We start from the raw sequence: 19,834 nt of genomic DNA, 5'->3' as shown, positions 1-19,834 counted from the left end.
ATGTCAAATGTGACAAAGATGCGACACGAAATTTTTTTGGTTAAGATCGGTGCAACGGTTGGCGGCATTTTACCGCTTTTTGGCGGTTTTCGGTGTAATTTAACAATATATCGGGGACGGTATGAGCTAGTTAAGATCGGTGCAACGGTTGGCGGCATTTTACCGCTTTTTGGCGGTTTTCGGTGTAATTTAACAATATCTCGGGAAAGTATAAGCTAGAGACTTGAAATTTGGTATGTAGTTCACAAATGTGACAAGGATGTAACACAAAACGTTTGGTTGAGATGGTTGCTGCTCTTAGCGTTATTTTGACCGCTTTTGGACAGATTTCGACCGTTTTTGGACTCAAAACATTTGGTTGAGATGGTTGCTGCGCTTGGCGGTATTTTGACCGCTTTTGGACAGATTTCGACCGTTTTTTGGCGGCTTCAGCTATAGCGACAAAACGGTTAGAGATATTGTAAAAGTTAGGGTAAAAGAACACTCAAATAAGCATCATTCAATATGATAAGGAAAGTCGTGTTATGTTCACACCCAGATTTTCATTATTATTTTATAGCTTTGTCCACACATAGTCGACGCCGTAAATCGACGTCGACTGAAACCGTATACTGCCTCGACAACATAGATCCACCTCGTCAATCGACGGCGTCGATTATGTGTGGACACTGCTTTACTTACCATTGGTTTTTTTTCTGTGATGATAGTCATAAAATAGAGTAGTAATTTTGTTTATACCTATGTATAAAACTGTAAAATAAAAATGCCAATTTGCTACTTTCGGATGTGACGTACGACTTTTTTTTTTAACCAAAATATTAAGCCAGAAGCATCCCAAGCGTGGGGGCCCGTAAGCATCTACCCATCTTGCCCTATGGTTAATCCGACACTGGTTTCTAATAAAACCTATACCTGCGACATGGTGCAGTCACGTAAATATTATTATCATTATAAAATCAAAAATATTATTATTTCGATTATTATTATTTTTATTTACGTTTCATGTTTAAGCATTTGCATAATTAAAACACCATAGCCCCGTAATATGACATTCAAATTAAGAAATGCATTATTTATTGTTGCACTCTACAGAGAGCCAAAGAGAGTATTTCTTGACCCGTGCTATGTCTTTGAGAAAATATCCAACTCTATATTGTGGAGTGACATTTGGTGACCTGAATTTGTCACTTTTATTATTCCTCCTAAAAATACGTTTTATTCCGTTGAGAAGGCCATTTTTGCAACTGTTGTGTGGATACGTATGTAAATAAATTCATATAGCTGCTGGTATTCATACGTTGGGATTTTACATGCATATACCTTGGATTTGTTTGTTTTATTTTATTATCTAATTTCTAATTAATTCGTGCATTATACACGGTAATCAGCGTAATGGACCAATGCATTTGGAATCGAAAGCATGAAACAATGTTAATGATTATTACCTATTTGTTTTTTGGCGATGCCTTATCCTATGCTCAGGTAAACTTAATAATACTGGGTTGGTAATATAACCCTGCTTGAGCCCTTAGTAAAACGGCTTTTTAATGCTGAATTCTCTTGAAAAAATCGGTTCCAAAAAAATTAAGGGTAATGTTGAAGGCTCAATCATTCACACAAATAAGAGGTTTTTTTATCTAATCCTCTGAATACTTTTCCACAGACATCAAAAACTCTATTAAAAAAACTCGATTGTAGTATTTCCTGCAATAAGTAACAGTAGGCTTCTGAGATAAGTCACATCAAGTGTGGTAGGTAACTGGACGGGTGACCGTATGCCTTGTGAGAATCATGGAGTAAGCCAACATTTCGAGCTCTCTCCCGGAAATTATTTCTACGTATGTGTCATTCCAATCACGGTGGAAAAGATTTCATGTTAAGCCAACCGCAAACAATGTCAGTATATTTATTCAATTTCTTTACACTTATTATATTTTCGGGTCTGCCCATTACACAAAGAATCTAAAATCTAAATCATGTCACACTAATGTTTATGATAATTTTCTATGTGCTATATGTAGGCACCTATTTTCTATCTAGGATAGAAAAGAATAGAGTAGCCAGTCTAATTAGCTTGGATGGTAGCGCGTCTGTCTTGTAAGCGCTAGGTCGAGGGTTCGATTCCCGGGGTGGATTTTATGCTAAACAGATAAGGTTTGTTCTCGGAACGGCTGGCTTTCTCCTATCTTGTTCTCCTTCTCTTCAATATCGGACGATAAGACCTGTTTTCTCTTCAATATCGGACGATAAGACCTGTTTTCTCTTCAATATCGGACGATAAGACCTGTTTTCTCTTCAATATCGGACGATGAGACCTGTTTTCTCTTCAATATCGGACAATAAGACATTCATGTTTGAATTTAATGTACAATAAAAATGACCTGTTTTCTCTTCAATATCGGACGATAAGACCTGTTTTCTCTTCAATATCGGACGATAAGACCTGTTTTCTCTTCAATATCGGACAATAAGACATTCATGTTTGAATTTAATGTAGGTACAATAAAAATTGAATTATTATGAATTATTATTGACCTCTATTGTTTCAGTTCCCTCTATCAAACTTTTTGAAATAATAATAATAAAAGAATCATTTATTCATGTTCTAACTAAACATTCCGAGACTTTCTCGATGGGTTTTCGGGAAAGCTGGTTAGAATGGTTACCTGCACAAGTCCACATACCAAACATACCTACCTACCTGATCATTTTACTTGCGTCTACACCAGAATGCTACCTTTCCAGGGCTTGGCATTATTTAGCATACGACTATTGCACGAGTGAATTTTATTATTTTAAAATAGTATAAATTCTATCAAAAGTATTTCCATTTTATTCACACATGAAAGACGGAGGAAGGCATATAGAGTACATAGGAACATAGGTGTGTACACTCCAGAATGTGACAATTGGCAGTACTTATTACCTATTATTTTATTTCACTATTATCTTGTTACACTTCGCTTACACAAGTCCTTTTATTTTCAACTATCGTCTCAATAAAACGCCTTTTACATTTTTTTATCACTCGGTTCACCTCTCAAAATGATCCCCGGTCAAAAAACGTAAAGTAAAATTTCGGGGCAACTGCCCCATTTTGGGTACCAACCGGCAGGTACCTGCACCTCCGTACATTCTAGTGTCACTAACTTTGTACCAAACCATCTCGATGGGTTTTCGGGAAAGCTGGTTAGAATGGTTACCTGCACAAGTCCACATACCAAACATACCTACCTACCTGATCATTTTACTGATCTACCTGCCTGATCATTTTACTTGCGTCTACACCAGAATGCTACCTTTCCAGGGCTTGGCATTATTTAGCATACGACTATTGCACGAGTGAATTTTATTATTTTAAAATAGTAAATTCTATCAAAAGTATTTCCACTTTATTCACACATGAAAGACGGAGGAAGGCATAAGTAGAGTACATAGGAACATAGGTGTGTACACTCCAGAATGTGACAATTGGCAGTACTTATTATTATTTTATTTCACTATTATTATTTCAAAATTAATATAAGAGTTTTAAAAGAGGGAACTGAAGCAACGGAGGTCTTATCGTCCCGACATCGAAGAGAGAATGAGGACAGGATAGGAGAATGCCAGCCGTTCCGAGAACGAACCTTATCTGTTGAAGAACAAGTTCGCCCCGCGCGGCAATAGAACCCGGGTCCCATAGCTTACAAGGTAAACGGGTGACTTACAATCTTACGATTTTTTTCATTTTATTATTATGTTTTTTTTTTTTTTACATTTTTCCGTAATAAATAGGTAATGCAGATTGTAAAATCTAACACTTAATTCAGGAATGATGTCTCTATTTACAGTCTATGTCTTGTAAGCTTATAAGTAATAGGGCCTAGACTCAGCTGTCCAGATTTTTCGCTCTCCAGTGTATCTTATTCGGTGCTATGTTATACATTCTGTTTCTTATGTTAACCCATCGCTTCTCTGTTCAAATCTTGGCTATCCTCCCACCTCACCAGTGGCCAAGACGTGAGACTCCAAAATGGACTGCTTAAGGAATGTAAAATCGGACACAGAACTGGTTAAAACTTTTAAAAGTTAATTAAAGGCTTTCATTGAGTTAAATTTTAATTTTATCAGCATTAAAAAAGTTTTAAATCCACAGAAGTCTCAAGTAAAACAACGAGCAAAAACGCCACAAAAACTCCTTGGTGTTGGTGCCAGCCTAGTTAGCTTGGTTGGTAGCGCGTCTGGTTTGTAAGCGCAAGGTAATTTTGTAATGATACTTTATTTATTTGTAATAACAATTTTACAATACATGTTAAATAATTCACAGTTTGATAATATTAATAAATGACTAAGAATATACCTAATATGAAATATTATCTTAAAGATGGTTTACTTATCTTCAAATTAAAGTTCGTTCTCGGAAATTCTGGCTTCCTCCCATCCTGTCTTCCTTCTCTCCTCGCTTTATTCGAAGCGATAAGTCCTTGGCCGTTACAGTTCCCTGTATCAAACCTCAAAAAGGCTTGTCACCGAAAGAAGGGTAAAACCCCTGTGTCTGTTTGGAAAAATTGTATATCCGGCACTATGTGCCCGCGAGTAAACACGGGAATTTATAATTCAAAAAAACTGCTAAGAGCAGAAGGTTGTGTGTTTTATTTTGAATTTTTTTAATAGTTTATATTATAATTTCCGAATAGAAGTTTTATTTTAAATTTCAACATATCCAATTATTTCTTTCGAACGTGTTTCCCCCCTTATTTTCTTTAGCATAAAAAACAGTGAATACTAATTTTTGTTTCCCATATGTAAGTGATCCTGTTTTCTTTTAGTGTTGCGCTTTATATCTGTGTTATCTCACAAACTGTGTTTGGATTGTTAACGACTTAAAAATGGCATAACTTAATAACTTGTCCGGTAGCTAATGGGACGCGCACCTTAGGAGCGAGGAGTAGGTGCCTAGGTAGTTTAGGTACCTACCTTCAGTAAAATGTAAAAATATTCTATCAAATTAAAAAGAAGGTTTTTCTTAATAACTGTTTTAAGCACGAATGAATCAATTGTCGTTTTCCGATTAATATGCCTTGCTAAATTTTATGACTTGACTTGGACTTGAACCACCAAACTCTTGGTCAGAAATCCACCGTGCTAACCATTACACTGAATACTATAAGTTTTACCATTTATTAAGCTGTTACCTTATCATAAACTTTGGTTTTGAATAATTCTTAACTCGATAATAATTCTTTTTAACATTATTTAACTCACATGTGAAATTTTCTTTAACTGTACAATTATTCTTTTTTCAAGTTTTTGTGTGTATTCGTAAAAACACGGTGAAAATGTATAATAACATTAACCCCTTGCTATCCCTCGAAATTAAATTGCGAGTAAAAATAATGAGGAAAAAAATCAGAGGTGAGTAAATGTGAGAATGAATAAAACTTGACTTTTTTTCATAAGAAAGGGATGATGGGATAATATTCGTTCTCGGAACGGCTGGCTTTCTCCTATCCTGTCTTCCTTCTCTCTTCGATTTCGGGACGATAAAGACCATATCAGTTACAGTTCCCTCTGTCAAACCTCTTGGGGAAAAAAAAGAAGTTAAGCATCTTCGCCAGCCTAGTAGTTAGCTGGGAGAGTATCTCCGCCAGCGTAGTTACTAACTAGGCTGGTGAAGACGCTCGACTTCAGAGGGAACTGGTCAACTGATGGAGAGTATCGCGTCTGCCTTGTAAGCGCCAGGTCGCGCCTGGGGTGGATTTCATCCTGAACGATAAGGTCCGTTCTCGGAACGGCTGCCTTCTCTTTTCCCTTTCGGGATGATAAGACCTTAGCAGTTACAGTTCCCTCTGTCAAACCTCTTTAGAAAAATAATAATAATGGTGTTCCATCTGGAACTGGATTCGAAGTTACATATCTTAATAATAGTTTCCTCCCCGAAAGCAAAGAAAGATAGGATATATGAAAAAGCCAGCCGTTCTGAGGACGAACCGTATCTGTTTAGGTTAAAATCCGCTCCGGGCGGGAATCGAACTCGCGACCTAGCGCTTACAAGGTAGACGCGCTACGGCGCTACCCTCCTAGCTCACTAGGCTGGCATTCTTACCTTAAGGTACCTATTTCGTCCTAACTTTGATTTAACCTGTTTCGTCTTAACTCCGACTTACAGTTGAGAAGTTGCGGTTCCCCTCCATGCGCTTCCATCGGACTTCCCAGTTGACGTGGACTGTACACTCTTATGTCTTTTGTATTGACAAAAGATGTGAAATGAAGGCAAAGTTCAATGTCCGAGTCCGCATCGGGATCACAAGGTAACAGAAAGGGTTAACAAATAAAGTAGGTATAACAGAAAGGACTAAAAAGGAACAGAATCAACAAAGTTAGTGGAGAATCATTTTTTTCTTCTTGTTTTTTAAGGAAATTCGAACATTTTCGTGGAATAAGCTCCAGGAGTAAAAAAATGAAGGCAAAGTTCAATGTCCGAGTCCGCATCGGGATCACAAGGTAACAGAAAGGGTTAACAAATAAAGTAACAGAAAGGACTAAAAAGGAACAGAATCAACAAAGTTAGTGGAGATATCATTTTTTCCTTCTTGTTTTTAAGGAAATTCGAACATTGTCGTGGAATAAGCTCCAGGAGTAAAAAAAAAGGAAGGTGCCTTTTTTTTTAATTATTCATAATAGGAAGACCTACCTTTTTTTAATTATTCATACTCAAAAACAACAAACAACATTAAATTTAAACTCCGATACCTACCTACTTTCTAAGTGGTTCTCAGTCTCAAACCAAAATGAGGAACATCTTTGCAAAATTAGTGGAGATGCCATTTTTTCTTCTTTTCTTAGTTCCATTTGCGAAGAAATTCAGAAAAACCTGCCGAATCGGTTCGTGTAAAGATACACAGGCGTGCTTGCTGGAACTTGGCCTGGCGCACTGCCGTGCGCTCAGATAGGGCCTAGACTCAGCTGTCCAGATTTTTCGCTCTCCAATGTATCTTATTCGGCGCTATGTTATACATTCTGTTTCTTATGTTAACCCATCGCTTCTCTGTTCAAATCTTGGCTATCCTCCCACCTCACCAGTGGCCAAGACGTGAGACTCCAAAATGGACTGCTGAAGGAATGTAAAATCGGACACAGGATTGGTTAAAACTTTTAAAAGTTAATTAAAGGCTTTCATTGAGTTAAATTTTAATTTTATCAGCATTAAAAAAGTTTTAAATCCACAGAAGTCTTAAGTAAAACCACAACAAAAAACGCCACAAAAACTCCTTGGTGTTGGTGCCAGCCTAATAGATAGCTTGGTTGGTAGTGCGCCTGGTTTGTAAGCGCAAGGTAGCGGACTCGATCCCCGCCCGAGGAGTATTTTATCCTAAAGAGATTATAATTTTGTAATGATGCTTTATTTATTTGTAATAACAATTTTACAATACATGTTAAATAATCCACAGTTTGATAGGTAATATTAATAAATGACTAAGAATATAGAGCTGTTGACAGGGCTGTCAGACGACTTTGATGTCGAACGACTGTTGGCAAGAGCATGTCATAACTCAATGCTTTGGCTGTCATAACATGATGTTTACCTAATGGTTGACGTTGTTTTTTCTTTGCATCGTTTTCCCTCTTGACTTGACAAAGAGACAAATCTCTTTCCCTTAGGCAGGGTTAGACAAACGATTTACGATTTGTACAAACGTTTCGGTACTAACACGCATCATTATCGTTCTTAATCATCATCATGATTAGTGTTATTTGTTTGGGAACAATAAAAATAATCTAATATTTCAACACTTTATTTTGAGTTTATGACGTGTTTTACGCCATACAGAAACGTCTTATTTTTATTTTATTTCTTATCATTATTATTTTACCTCGGCACCGCTTTTGCAATACTTCAAGGCACATTCTTTTACATCCATATCTATCCGAGAACGGAAAAGTTTGGTTAGAAAATTCCCGCCTTGGTCGGGATTCGAACTCAGCACCTCCAGATTGAGAGTCAGTGCTCTTGACCACTCAGAGGATAAAATTCCATACCTCGGCTGGGATCGAACCCACGCCCTCCTGATTACCAGGCGAGCGTCTTGACCACTACACCACCGAGGTATTATATCCAGGTACCTACCTAAATAAACTATACCTAACTGCTGTTGAAAATTTCTCAATCATTTTACAACTGCCCTTATTAACACCCTCGGTTTTTTGGCTTCATCGCAAAATTTCTATTGAATTAGGTAAAGTCCCCACACATTTACATATGATACTACGTTCTGATAAGCGTAAGGAGAGATTAATTCAAGTCAACAATATGTGACGCCGATTTTTATCTTGCCTGTCAGTGCGGTTGAACGGTGTTATTTTAACTCGTACCTACTCGTAGCATGAACATGCCAGAGAAAACTGTGAGTTTTTAGCTAAATCCCCCCTTTTTTTATTTTATGTTTTAGCTGTGAGGTATACTTTGACTATACTGCAATCATGGGACTGAAAAGTCCCTTTACTCTCGCAGTCTAAACAAGGAAAAAGGAGATAAATTATTTCTCTTTGTGAATTATTTCTTTTGAAGATTAATTGAATTCAAAGGCAAAATCACGGGTCATGGTTTGTCGTTGTTATTTTATATCGCGGAAAATTGACGGATGGACAACTCACTCATAAAATAATAAAAACTTGTCCCAGCTGTTGACAGGGCTGTCAGACGACTTTGATGTTGAACGACTGTTGGCAAGAGCATGTCATAATTCAATGCTTTGGCTGTCATAACACGATGTTTACCTAATGGTTGACTTTGTTTTTTCTTTGCATCGTTTTCCCTCGTAACTCTTTGTCTCTTTACCCAAGGCAGGGCATAAGGTATAGAAGAGATAAGTTATGGCTAGGGTTAGACAAACGATTTACTAACACGCATCATTATCGTTCTTAATTATTATCATGATTAGTGTTATTTGTTTGGGAACAATAAAAAGAATCCAATATGTCAACACTTTATTTTGAGTAATGACGTGTTTTAATGTCAGAGAGAGACGTCTTATTTTCATTTTATTTCTTATTATTATTTTACCTCGACACCGCTTTTGCAATACTGCAAGGCACATTCTTTTACATCCTTGTCGATCCAAGAACGGAATAGTTTGGTTAGAAAATTTCCGCCCTGGTCGGGATTCGAACCCAGCACCTCCGGGTTGGGAGTCAGTGCTCTTGACCACTCGGCCACAGGTGGAAACACGAAATGCTAACCGGGTATTCAGTCAGAATACCAAAAATCAAGTTCATTTCATCCTGATCATTTAGCATACGACTATTGCACGAGTGAATTTTATTATTTTAAATAGTAAATTCTATCAAAAGTATTTCCATTTTATTTACACATGAAAGATGGAGGAAGGCATATAGAGTACATAGGAACATAGGTGTGTACACTCCAGAATGTGACAATTGGCAGTACATATCATTATTTTATTTCACTATTATTATTTAAAAATAAATATAAGAGTTTTGAAAGAGGGAATTTTTGTCCACAGAGAACAAGAATTTCAGGATAGTTTCGGCAGATCCAGAACCACTAGGTCAGGCCAGTACCAATTCAGCGAGTGCGGACTCCAGCAATAGGGACGCACCGTTTGGGACATTCACCAACTTTATCCGATCAGGTAATAATAATGGGCTCTTGAGCGGAATATAACCACTAGGTAACCTAGGTAAGGTTAACACCGAAGGCGTTCTCTACCACCTAACCCTTGGAGCACTATTATTGTAGTTCATCAGTAGCGTATATAGCTTTTCGAGGGCCCCCACAAGGTTCCGTCTGGGGGCACCCTCTTTGTCAATAGCGAATTGACCGTGGCGGGAGGTGTGTGTGTCCCTAAATGCCTGGGGTACCACCACGCCACGGGGGCTGAGGGGATGGGATATACGCCAGTAATGGTGACTGATCTTCGATAATGAAAGAAATATGTAAATAGTTTGGAATTTAAAATAAAAATAATAATGGTTTGATTTTCAGTTTGGCAGAAAATGAGCGGCAGCGTATCCAATTCGTCCGAACAAGAGGAGTATCCAGAATTTATCGATCGTGAGTTCCGTGTGTAAGTTGCTTTTACTAACCACAACTACAAACCACATCAGTCCATATTCTGCCCGGACTATCCAAATATTAACCACACTGTTACTATAATTGATCAGTCAGCCACAGGTGGAAACACGAAATGCTAACCGGGTATTCAGTCAGAATACCAAAAATCAAGTTCATTTCATCCTGATCTTTTTTTTTTGTCCACAGAGAACAAGAATTTCAGGATAGTTTCGGCAGATCCAGAACCACTAGGTCAGGCCAGTACCAATTCAGCGAGTGCGGATTCCAGCAATAGGGACGCACCGTTTGGGACATTCACCAACTTTATCCGATCAGGTAATAATAATGGACTCTTGAGTGGAATATAACCACCAGGTATTCTAGGTAAGGTTAACGCCGAAGGCGTTCTCTACCACCTAACGACCTAACCCTTGGAGCACTATTATTGTAGTTCATCAGTAGCGTATATAGCTTTTCGAGGGCCCCCACAAGGTTCCGTCTGGGGGCACCCTCTTTGTCAATAGCGAATTGACCGGGGCGGGAGGTGTGTGTGCCCCTAAATGCCTGGGGTACCACCACACCACGGGGGCTGAGGGGATGGGATATACGCCAGTGATGGTGACTGATCTTCGATAAAGAAAGAAATATGTAAATAGTTTGGAATTTAAAATAAAAAAAATAATAATAATAAATATTAATAAAAAATAAAATAAAAATAATAATGGTTTGATTTTCAGTTTGGCAGAAAATGAGCGGCAGCGTGTCCAATTCGTCCGAACAAGAGGAGTATCCAGAATTTATCGATCGTGAGTTCCGTGTGTAAGTTGCTTTTACTAACCACAAGTCCACAACTACAAACCACATCAGTCCATATTCTGCCCGGACTATCAAAATATTAACCACACTGTTGATCATTCAACTTTTCGCTTTTAACCATTCTCTTGCTACAGGTTAAACTATGGAACATGGATGAACTGACCGAACAAGAGGAGTATCCAGAATTTATCGATCGTGAGTTCCGTGTGTAAGTTGCTTTTACTAACCACAACTACAAACCACATCAGTCCGTATTCTGCCCGGACTATCAAATTATTAACCACACTGTTACTATTATTGGTCATTCAACTTTTCGCTTTTAACCATTCTCTTGCTACAGGTTAAACCATGGAACATGGATGAAGTGACTTTAGATCTCTTTCAGAAAGGTATCGAGTTTTTACAATCCTGGTACTTTAAAGCCAAACCGGTACACAAAAAATTTGAGACTTTGACAGTACATAAAAGTATTAGTACATATTGATTACTTTTTTTTTACGTAGGTAGATTGGTAGATAAGTACCTACTAAGTTTCAAGTTTTCACTTGTTCTCATCTAAACCATCCTCGATTGTATGTGCAAGTAAATAAAATTAAATTAACCCAATTTTTTTGTCGGCCCGCCAGATTCCGAACTAACCGAAGAGAACATAGACTCGCCCCGGTACCGGCCGCAGAGCATCGAGGCTCTGTGTCGGGCCACCAAATTCTCAGAGGCGGAAATCAAGAAGATCTACCGGAACTTCAAGGCAGAATGTCCTACCGGTACGATACGACAGGATACGTTCAAAGGAATCTACGCCAAATTCTTTCCATGTGGAAGTACGTATCTGTTTGTTTGATATTGATCAGAATAGAACATAGCCAGCGGAGATAGCACGTTGGATGCACCATCAAGGCAGAATGTCCTACCGGTACGATACGACAGGATACGTTCAAGGGAATCTACGCCAAATTCTTTCCATGTGGAAGTACGTATCTCAAGGCAGAATGTCCTACCGGTACGATACGACAGGATACGTTCAAGGGAATCTACGCCAAATTCTTTCCATGTGGAAGTACGTATCTGTTTGTTTAATATTGATCAGAATAGAACATAGCCAGCGGAGATAGCACGTTGGATGCACCTCAAGGACTCGAATGAATCGATCAGCGATGAGTTTTTCGATCAGTGTGATCCCCTGCTGTCCATTATCGATTTGTTCTCCGTCTACTACATACCGGTCATCGTTCTCGTGGGACTTGTGGGTAAGTGTTTTGTGATTTACCAATTTTCAAAGGGCCCCGGGTCTACAAAGTGAGACCTATCCTGTCTTCCTTCTCTCTTCGATTTCGGGACGATAAAGACCATAGCAGTTACAGTTCCCTCTGTCAAACCTCTTGGAAAAAAAAGAAAGAAGTTAAGCATCTTCTCCAGCCTAGTAGTTAGCTGGGAGAGTATCTCCGCCAGCGTAGTTACTAACTAGGCTGGTGAAGATGCTTAATTTCAGAGGGAACTGGTCAACTGGTGGAGAGTATCGCGTCTGGCCTGTAAGCGCTAGGTCGCGCCTGGGGTGGATTTCATCCTGAACGATAAGGTCCGTTCTCGGAACGGCTGCCTTCTCTTTTCCCTTTCGGGACGATAAGACCTTAGCAGCTACAGTTCCCTCTATCAAACCTCTTTAGAAAAATAATAATAATGGTGATCCATCTGGAACTGGATTCGAAGTTACATATCTTAATAATAGTTTCCCCTCTATTGTGTTCTCATTTCAGCCTCGTCCTATAGATATGCTCACTACGTGTTCAACACTTTGGATCACAACAAAACTGGCTTCCTAAACTTTGAAGTAAGTGAAAAATAGAAGAAAAAAAATTACAGCGCGCCTTACCGCGATTGGTGCCAGCATGGTAGTTAAACTTTGAGTGTTGAGAGTTAGTATTATTGGGATGTTTGGAAAATCCTACAATGCATACTTGGAAAGTGCTCTCTGCAGTACCAAAGTTAGCAACCTGACATTTATTTATTTCGTTTCTCCCCCATACAGGATTTCGTCAAAGGTCTGTCCATCCTGTGCCGTGGATCTGAAGAGGAGAAGTTACGTTGGATCTTCTGTCTGTACGACATCAACGGAGATGGCGTCATATCTAAAGACGATCTGTATAATATTGTAAGCTCTGTGTATGAACTGATGGGGACGTATGCTTACCGGGCATTCGATAGCGGTATGGTGGCCCAACGCGTCGAGTATTTATTTCAGGTAAGCACCCAAAGGTTTTGAAATGAGCATTTTGTGTTCAATTTCTATTCCGAGGTTGTTTTAAACCTCTAAAATTTAATAATAATGAATAATAGAGGATTGCAAGGGTATATACACAAAAGAAAGTGTAAAATGGAAAACTCTGCCAGTTCTGAGCCCATTTGTGTTTTTAATTTTTAGTAGGGTTGTATTAGGTACTTATATTTTTCATTTCTATATTTGTTTATTTGTTCTCATTTCTATATTTGTTCTATATTTCAGCCTCGTCCTATAGGTATGCTCACTACGTGTTCAACACTTTGGATCACAACAAAACTGGCTTCCTAAACTTTGAAGTAAGTGAAAAATAGAAGAAAAAAAAATACAGCGCGCCTTACCGCGATTGGAGCCAGCATAGCATGGTAGTTAAACTTTGGGTGTTGGGATTATTGGGATATTTGGAAAATCCTACAATGCATGTTTGGAAAGTGCTCTCTGCAGCACCAAAGGTAGCAACCTGACATTTATTTATTTACTTCGTTTCTCCCCCATACAGGATTTCGTCAAAGGTCTGTCCATCCTGTGCCGTGGATCTGAAGAGGAGAAGTTACGTTGGATCTTCTGTCTGTACGACATCAACGGAGATGGCGTCATATCTAAAGACGATCTGTATAATATTGTAAGCTCTGTGTATGAACTGATGGGGACGTATGCTTACCGGGCATTCGATAGCGGTATGGTGGCCCAACGCGTTGAGTATTTATTTCAGGTAAGCACCCAAAGGTTTTGAAATGAGCATTTTTTGTTCAATTTCTATTCCGAGGTTGTTTTAAACCTCTAAAATTTAATAATAATGAATAATAGAGGAATCATGGCTTGAGACATCTCTTCAATTTGAGCGGGTATAGGGCGACCCACGGGGGCAGGATCCGAGTCAAATATAACTTGAGCACAGGGATATTTCCAGTACTGAAAAACAACGATCAGACAATGAGTTAAAGTAGCATCATAGGAACTCAGACATTTCCGTCCATTCAACAGATGGATTAACACCCTGTGCCAAGCCTAAAATGCCATTATCCCCTCGGATAAACGTAGTACGCGTCTCTCAGTGTGACAATCAGAAAGTTCAAGGTAAGGACGGTCTAAAATGGACAGTATCGAGCAGAAAAGAACCCTACATTAGGGGAATAGCTTTCTATACGGTTCTTTTCTGCTTTAAAGCTGTAAAATCTCTACGGACCTCTTGAGAAATAGTATTGTGAAACGGAACATCTATGGAAGTGAAGTCTTCAAAAGGGAACCCTCTTACGCATACCTCATTTTTACTGAAAGAGACATTTTCCTTCGCCAAATAACTTTGAAGGGTTGAGGTAGGAAGGGCATACAATCGAAAAATATTAGCGCTAGAACCCAATGTCAGAAAAAAAAAAAAAAAAACAAATAAACAAAAACCGACCCCATTGGAACGAAAAAAGGCAAAACAAGAAGTAGAAAATTTGCTGAATAAATGTCCCGAGCAAAGCTCCCTTGCAGGCAACGCATTAATGTGTTTTTGCGCATACGTTTCTGCGCAGTTCTTTCTGCTCCTCCACTAGCGTGCTTGCATACTGGCGCTACCTAGTGGACGAAAATAGCAACTGCGTTAAGTCTGACGTCACACATCTTCATTAGAACGAAAAATAAAAATTGAATTTTTGATCATTTTTCTTCTACGACTTTTAGATCCCGAGATAAATCGATTAAAAAAATGCCAGTAAATCGTGAACTTTGACGTCACGGCATACGCTCCTGTAGGCATTTTTGATCATTTACAGTTATTTTTTCAGAGTTTTGACCTCAGATTTGGATTTTTCCCAACTTTTTACATAGGAATCGACCATTTATTCAAAAATTTTACCCATTTGCAACTCCTCCATTGAAGAGTCTGTCTCTCATGTTAAGGGAGATGTATGTTTTAATGCATGGATTCATGTGGGTAAAGACCATGGAATATGCTTTGGAAGTCACAGGGTTTAATGTTGTGTTGAAAATTCATATCTCCCTGGCAAAAGAGCCACTGAGAGGAATCATAAAATACATCTTATACCTATTTTAATTTTTTTTTAATAGGTCCTACCTACCTGTACAAAAAAAAAAAAAAAAAAACCCCCCTAATTAGGAATAAAAAAATACATCTTATCCCTATTTTAATTTTTTTTTAAAAGGTCCTCCCTACCTGTAAAAAAAAAAAAAAAAAAAAAACCTCCTGAATTTGAAAACCATCAGCAGAAGAAATGGTTTTTATTTGGTCAATCATTAGCAGAAGAGTATTTATTAATAATAATAATAATAAATAAATAAATTCTCCCCTTAGTTCTTTTCAAATATCAACAGCCCATACTGCCCATCCTTACACTTACAGGCTAGTAGCCTGAGGCTACACACTAGTGTGCTGACAGTGACAGTTTGTATGATACCTACAGGCTGTCAGTCTTTGACGGCATGCTAGTATGTATGATACCTACAGGCTGTTACCTACAGGCTGTCAATCTTTGACGGCACGCTTGGATGTATGATACCTACAGGCTGTCAATCTTTGACGGCACGCTTGGATGTATGATACCTACAGGCTGTCAATCTTTGACGGCACGCTTGGATGTATGATACCTACAGGCTGTCAATCTTTGACGGCACGCTAATGTGTATGATACCTACAGGCTGTCAATCTTTGACGGCACGTTATTATGTATGATACCTACAGGCTGTCAATCTTTGACGGCACGCTTGGATGTATGATACCTACAGGCTGTCAATCTTTGACGGCACGCTAGTATGTATGATACCTACAGGCTGTCAGTCTTTGACGGCACGCTAATGTGTATTATACCTACAGGCTGTCAATCTTTGACGGCACGCTTGTATGTATGATACTTACAGGCTGTCAATCTTTGACGGCACGCTAGTATGTATGATACCTACAGGCTGTCAGTCTTTGACGGCACGCTAATGTGTATGATACCCACAGGCTGTCAATCTTTGACGGCACGTTATTATGTATGATACCTACAGGCTGTCAATCTTTGACGGCACGCTTGTATGTATGATACCTACAGGCTGTCAGTCTTTTACTGCACTCTAGACTCTAATGTGTACGATAGAGGCTGTCACTGGACCCAATGTGCCATGCCACTACATTAACCATGTTCTCTTTAAACTTTTTTTCAGTCCTTCTGGTAAATTGGTGCAAATTGAATATGCTTTGGCAGCCGTAGAAGCTGGAGCTCCATCTGTAGGCATCAAGGGTAAGTTAATGGTTTCTGATTCCATACACTTACTTTCCATATCCGTGAGATAGGGATGGCACCTATCTCACAGTGTTGGAAGGATTGGGGGTTGAAAACTCCCTTAGTCACCCAGAAACAATATCTGGGCTGATTCCATGCTTGTCAGTTCTCTGGAGACTGAAGTGAAATTTTTGTTTCCAGTATTTTTGATACAAGCAGCATATAAATAATGAGAGATGAACATGAAGTGGGATTATCTTAAACAATGCTTTATTTAAAGGAGTTGGTACCTACCTGATTATTTATTTTGTAAACTTTTTTCTCCTATTTTCAGCATCAAATGGCATTGTCCTTGCCACCGAGAAGAAACAGAAGACCATTCTATTTGAAGACTGCATTCACAAAGTAGAACCCATCACAGACTACATTGGAATGGTCTACAGTGGTATGGGCCCTGACTACAGACTCCTAGTGAAAAAAGCAAGGAAAATAGCTCAGCAGTACAAATTGGTGTACCAGGAAAATATCCCCACTCAGCAACTGGTTCAAAGAGTAGCTGCAATCATGCAAGAGTACACACAGTCTGGGTAAGTTAAGACTTTGGTAACTGATAACAATTGTAATAAAGTCGGCTATAAGGAAAAATATAGGTACCTGTTAGTCGTACAGAACATTGATTGAAAAATATCGGGAATCGTATAGAATTAGAAAGTAAAAAGATGAACAGATAGACCAAGGAATATGTGGGTGACAGGCATTAAGGTTGTTAAGTACCATTATAGCCTTTCTAGGACTGTGAAAAGAGAGGATTGAAAATAATAAATGAAAGGGAAAAAAAGTGGATTCAAGCTTAGCTTAACTCAGCACATAACATCAACCTGAGTTGTAGACTGAATTTTCATCATGGTGACATACTGCCAGAATAATTGACAAATTGTTTAATTACCTAATTTTCTGAGTTTTGTTTTTAATTTTTCGTACCCTTTCATTTCAGAGGTGTCAGACCATTTGGTGTATCCCTGTTGATCTGTGGGTGGGATAACAAACGTCCTTACCTATACCAGTGTGATCCCTCAGGAGCGTACTTTGCCTGGAAAGCCACCGCTATGGGCCGAAACTATGTCAACGGAAAGACCTTCCTGGAGAAAAGGTTAGTACTAATAACTTGTGAATTATTTGTGGCGAAGCTGAGGGTCCCTAATTTTTGTGGGTATCACATTGTTGAGAGCCTCATTGAGACCTTTACTGATTCTGCCTTTTTTTTTTTAAGATGAGTGTTTCACCGCCGTTTTTATTTCGTAGCAATGAAACAACTGCTACATTGGGCGCATGTGGTCTGTGTCGTAGCAAAAAGATGAGTGTTCCACCGCCGTTTTTATTTCGTAGCAATGGAACAACTGCTACATTAGACGCTTGTGGTCTGTGTCGTAGCATGCCCATCCCGTAGTATGCCTCTCATCAGATGGGTGAGAAGAGGCACAATACTCCCCATTTAGGTGCTGGGTCAACACGAGAACACAAGAAAGTAACCCGTTGAAATATTTGCAATCAAAAAACGAGTACAAATTTTTGTCGATGGTGGGATTCGAACCCGGGACCTTCTGCATGGCAAGCAAGCGCGTTACCACTGGACCAACCGTGCCCCATATTTCTAAATTAAGTACGTATTTGCTGGTTTTACTCTGGTTAGGTATGCCACACCACTACACCACTCATTTAAAAAAGCTACTCAATTGTGCTCACAAGGCTCAGTGCACCCCATATTCCAAGCACAGATGGGCATTCTAAGACACAGACCATACGAGTCTAAGCAGTTTGCTTTATTACTGCAGTCAGGGTGTCCACCAGACTGGAAAACTCAGGGAATTTAATTTTTCCATTTTGGTAGATACCCTGTGCAGTGAGTGCAGTGTTGTTTTATTACTACTTGGCGAAAAAACGGCGATTTAACTGCAGGAACTGGTGAATAAATTGGCTATTTTTCTACATTTCAGGTACAGTGAAGACTTGGAACTCGACGATGCTGTGCACACCGCCATCTTGACCTTGAAAGAAGGATTTGAAGGTCAAATGACGGCCGAGAATATTGAAATTGGCATCGCGGATGAAAATGGATTCCGAAGACTAGACGTAGCAACCGTGCGTGATCATTTGTCCAACATACCTCAGTCTGTGCACACCGCCATCTTGACCTTGAAAGAAGGATTTGAAGGTCAAATGACGGCCGAGAATATTGAAATTGGCATCGCGGATGAAAACGGATTCCGAAGACTAGACGTAGCAACAGTGCGTGATCATTTGTCCAACATACCTCAGTAAATCCAGTATGTGAAACAGGTGGGAGGAACTTGTGAAACAGGTGGGAAGAACTTGTGAAGACTTTCGCCAGGGTCTACAGTCTACACAATCTCATGTTAACTTTTTGTTATTTTGGTTTAAAAAGTTGTGAAAAAATCAAACCTGAAGTTACTTTCAAAGTCCAAAAATGTAACTTTAAAAGTCGAAAATTCAATTTTTGCTTGCCGTTCTAATGAAAAAAGATCAAAGAGTTGTGACGTCACGATATAAGATTTCGCCACAAAATTCCGAGAGGTAGCCCTACTTGGCCTGGGCACAATCCAGTATGTGAAACAGGTGGGAGGAACTTGTGAAACAGGTGGGAAGAACTTGTGAAGACTTTCGCCAGGGTCTACAGTCTACACAGTCTCATGTTAACTTTTTGTTATTAAGGTTTTTAAAAAGTTGTGAAAAAATCAAACCTGTGAAGTTACTTTCAAAGTCCAAAAATGTAACTTTAAAAGTCGAAAATTCAATTTTTGTTTGCCGTTCTAATGAAAAAAGATCAAAGAGTTGTGACGTCACGATATAAGATTTCGCCCCAAAATTCCGAGAGGTAGCGCTACTTGGCCTGGGCAAGATTCCACACTCCGCGAATCGATTCAGTCGATTCTTTTGAAATATTCGGCTCTTTAAATCGATTCTCTTAAAATTTACCCACCCCTACCGTGGAAAGACAGCAGCACGCGATTGGCTAGATGATCACCCATCGGAGCACCAATCATGCGTAATTTTGGTTGACTTCAGTGAGACGATAGGTGACTGGTGTATTCAAGGTGCTATCACCGCTGGCTCAACAAAAAGCTCGCATAAAGTCAACATGAGACTGTTGTATACCCGGGCATTACTCTCTTAAGACCCAATGTCCTAAGGCCTAAGGATTAAGTGCTGCTTCAAGTATACCTTGGGATTACACCCAAGCCTTACGGATATTTTGGGATTTAGTTCGATCCATTTAAATTTCAAAACAATATTTCAAGTACCAGTTCTTCAAATGTTTGAAGAACTGGATATTACCTACTCTATTTCCACAAGCAATTTAAGGACCTTTTGCACAAAATCTTTTAAAAATATTTAAAAAAAACATTTAAAAATCCCCTTATAAAACACTGTAAAGTTAAAGAGAGAAGGAGATAAATA

At 38.9% G+C, this 19,834-nt stretch overlaps 2 protein-coding genes across 2 annotated transcripts; both read left to right on the top strand.

Annotated features, from left to right (window-relative positions):
- The first annotated feature begins 6,232 nt into the window (after positions 1-6,232).
- LOC103512445 (Kv channel-interacting protein 1-like) lies at positions 6,233-13,171 on the top strand. The gene is made up of 6 exons (XM_026825914.1): positions 6,233-6,293; positions 9,507-9,635; positions 9,989-10,057; positions 11,500-11,694; positions 12,628-12,701; positions 12,900-13,171. The coding sequence occupies exons 1-6, from the start codon at positions 6,266-6,268 to the stop codon at positions 13,131-13,133; spliced, it is 729 nt and encodes a 242-aa protein (XP_026681715.1). The 5' UTR covers positions 6,233-6,265; the 3' UTR covers positions 13,134-13,171.
- Positions 13,172-16,203: 3,032 nt separating this feature from the next.
- LOC103512444 (proteasome subunit alpha type-2) lies at positions 16,204-18,676 on the top strand. Its single transcript, XM_008477207.2, has 4 exons — positions 16,204-16,375; positions 16,692-16,944; positions 17,352-17,507; positions 18,352-18,676. Exons 1-4 carry the CDS (start codon positions 16,219-16,221, stop codon positions 18,674-18,676), a joined length of 891 nt encoding a protein of 296 aa, XP_008475429.1. The 5' UTR covers positions 16,204-16,218.
- The last annotated feature ends 1,158 nt before the right edge of the window (positions 18,677-19,834 follow it).

Source organism: Diaphorina citri, unplaced genomic scaffold (assembly GCF_000475195.1).
Source record: "Diaphorina citri unplaced genomic scaffold, Diaci psyllid genome assembly version 1.1 scaffold838, whole genome shotgun sequence".
In the NCBI taxonomy this organism is placed as follows: domain Eukaryota; kingdom Metazoa; phylum Arthropoda; class Insecta; order Hemiptera; family Psyllidae; genus Diaphorina; species Diaphorina citri.
This window is presented reverse-complemented; position numbering and strand designations above follow the sequence as displayed.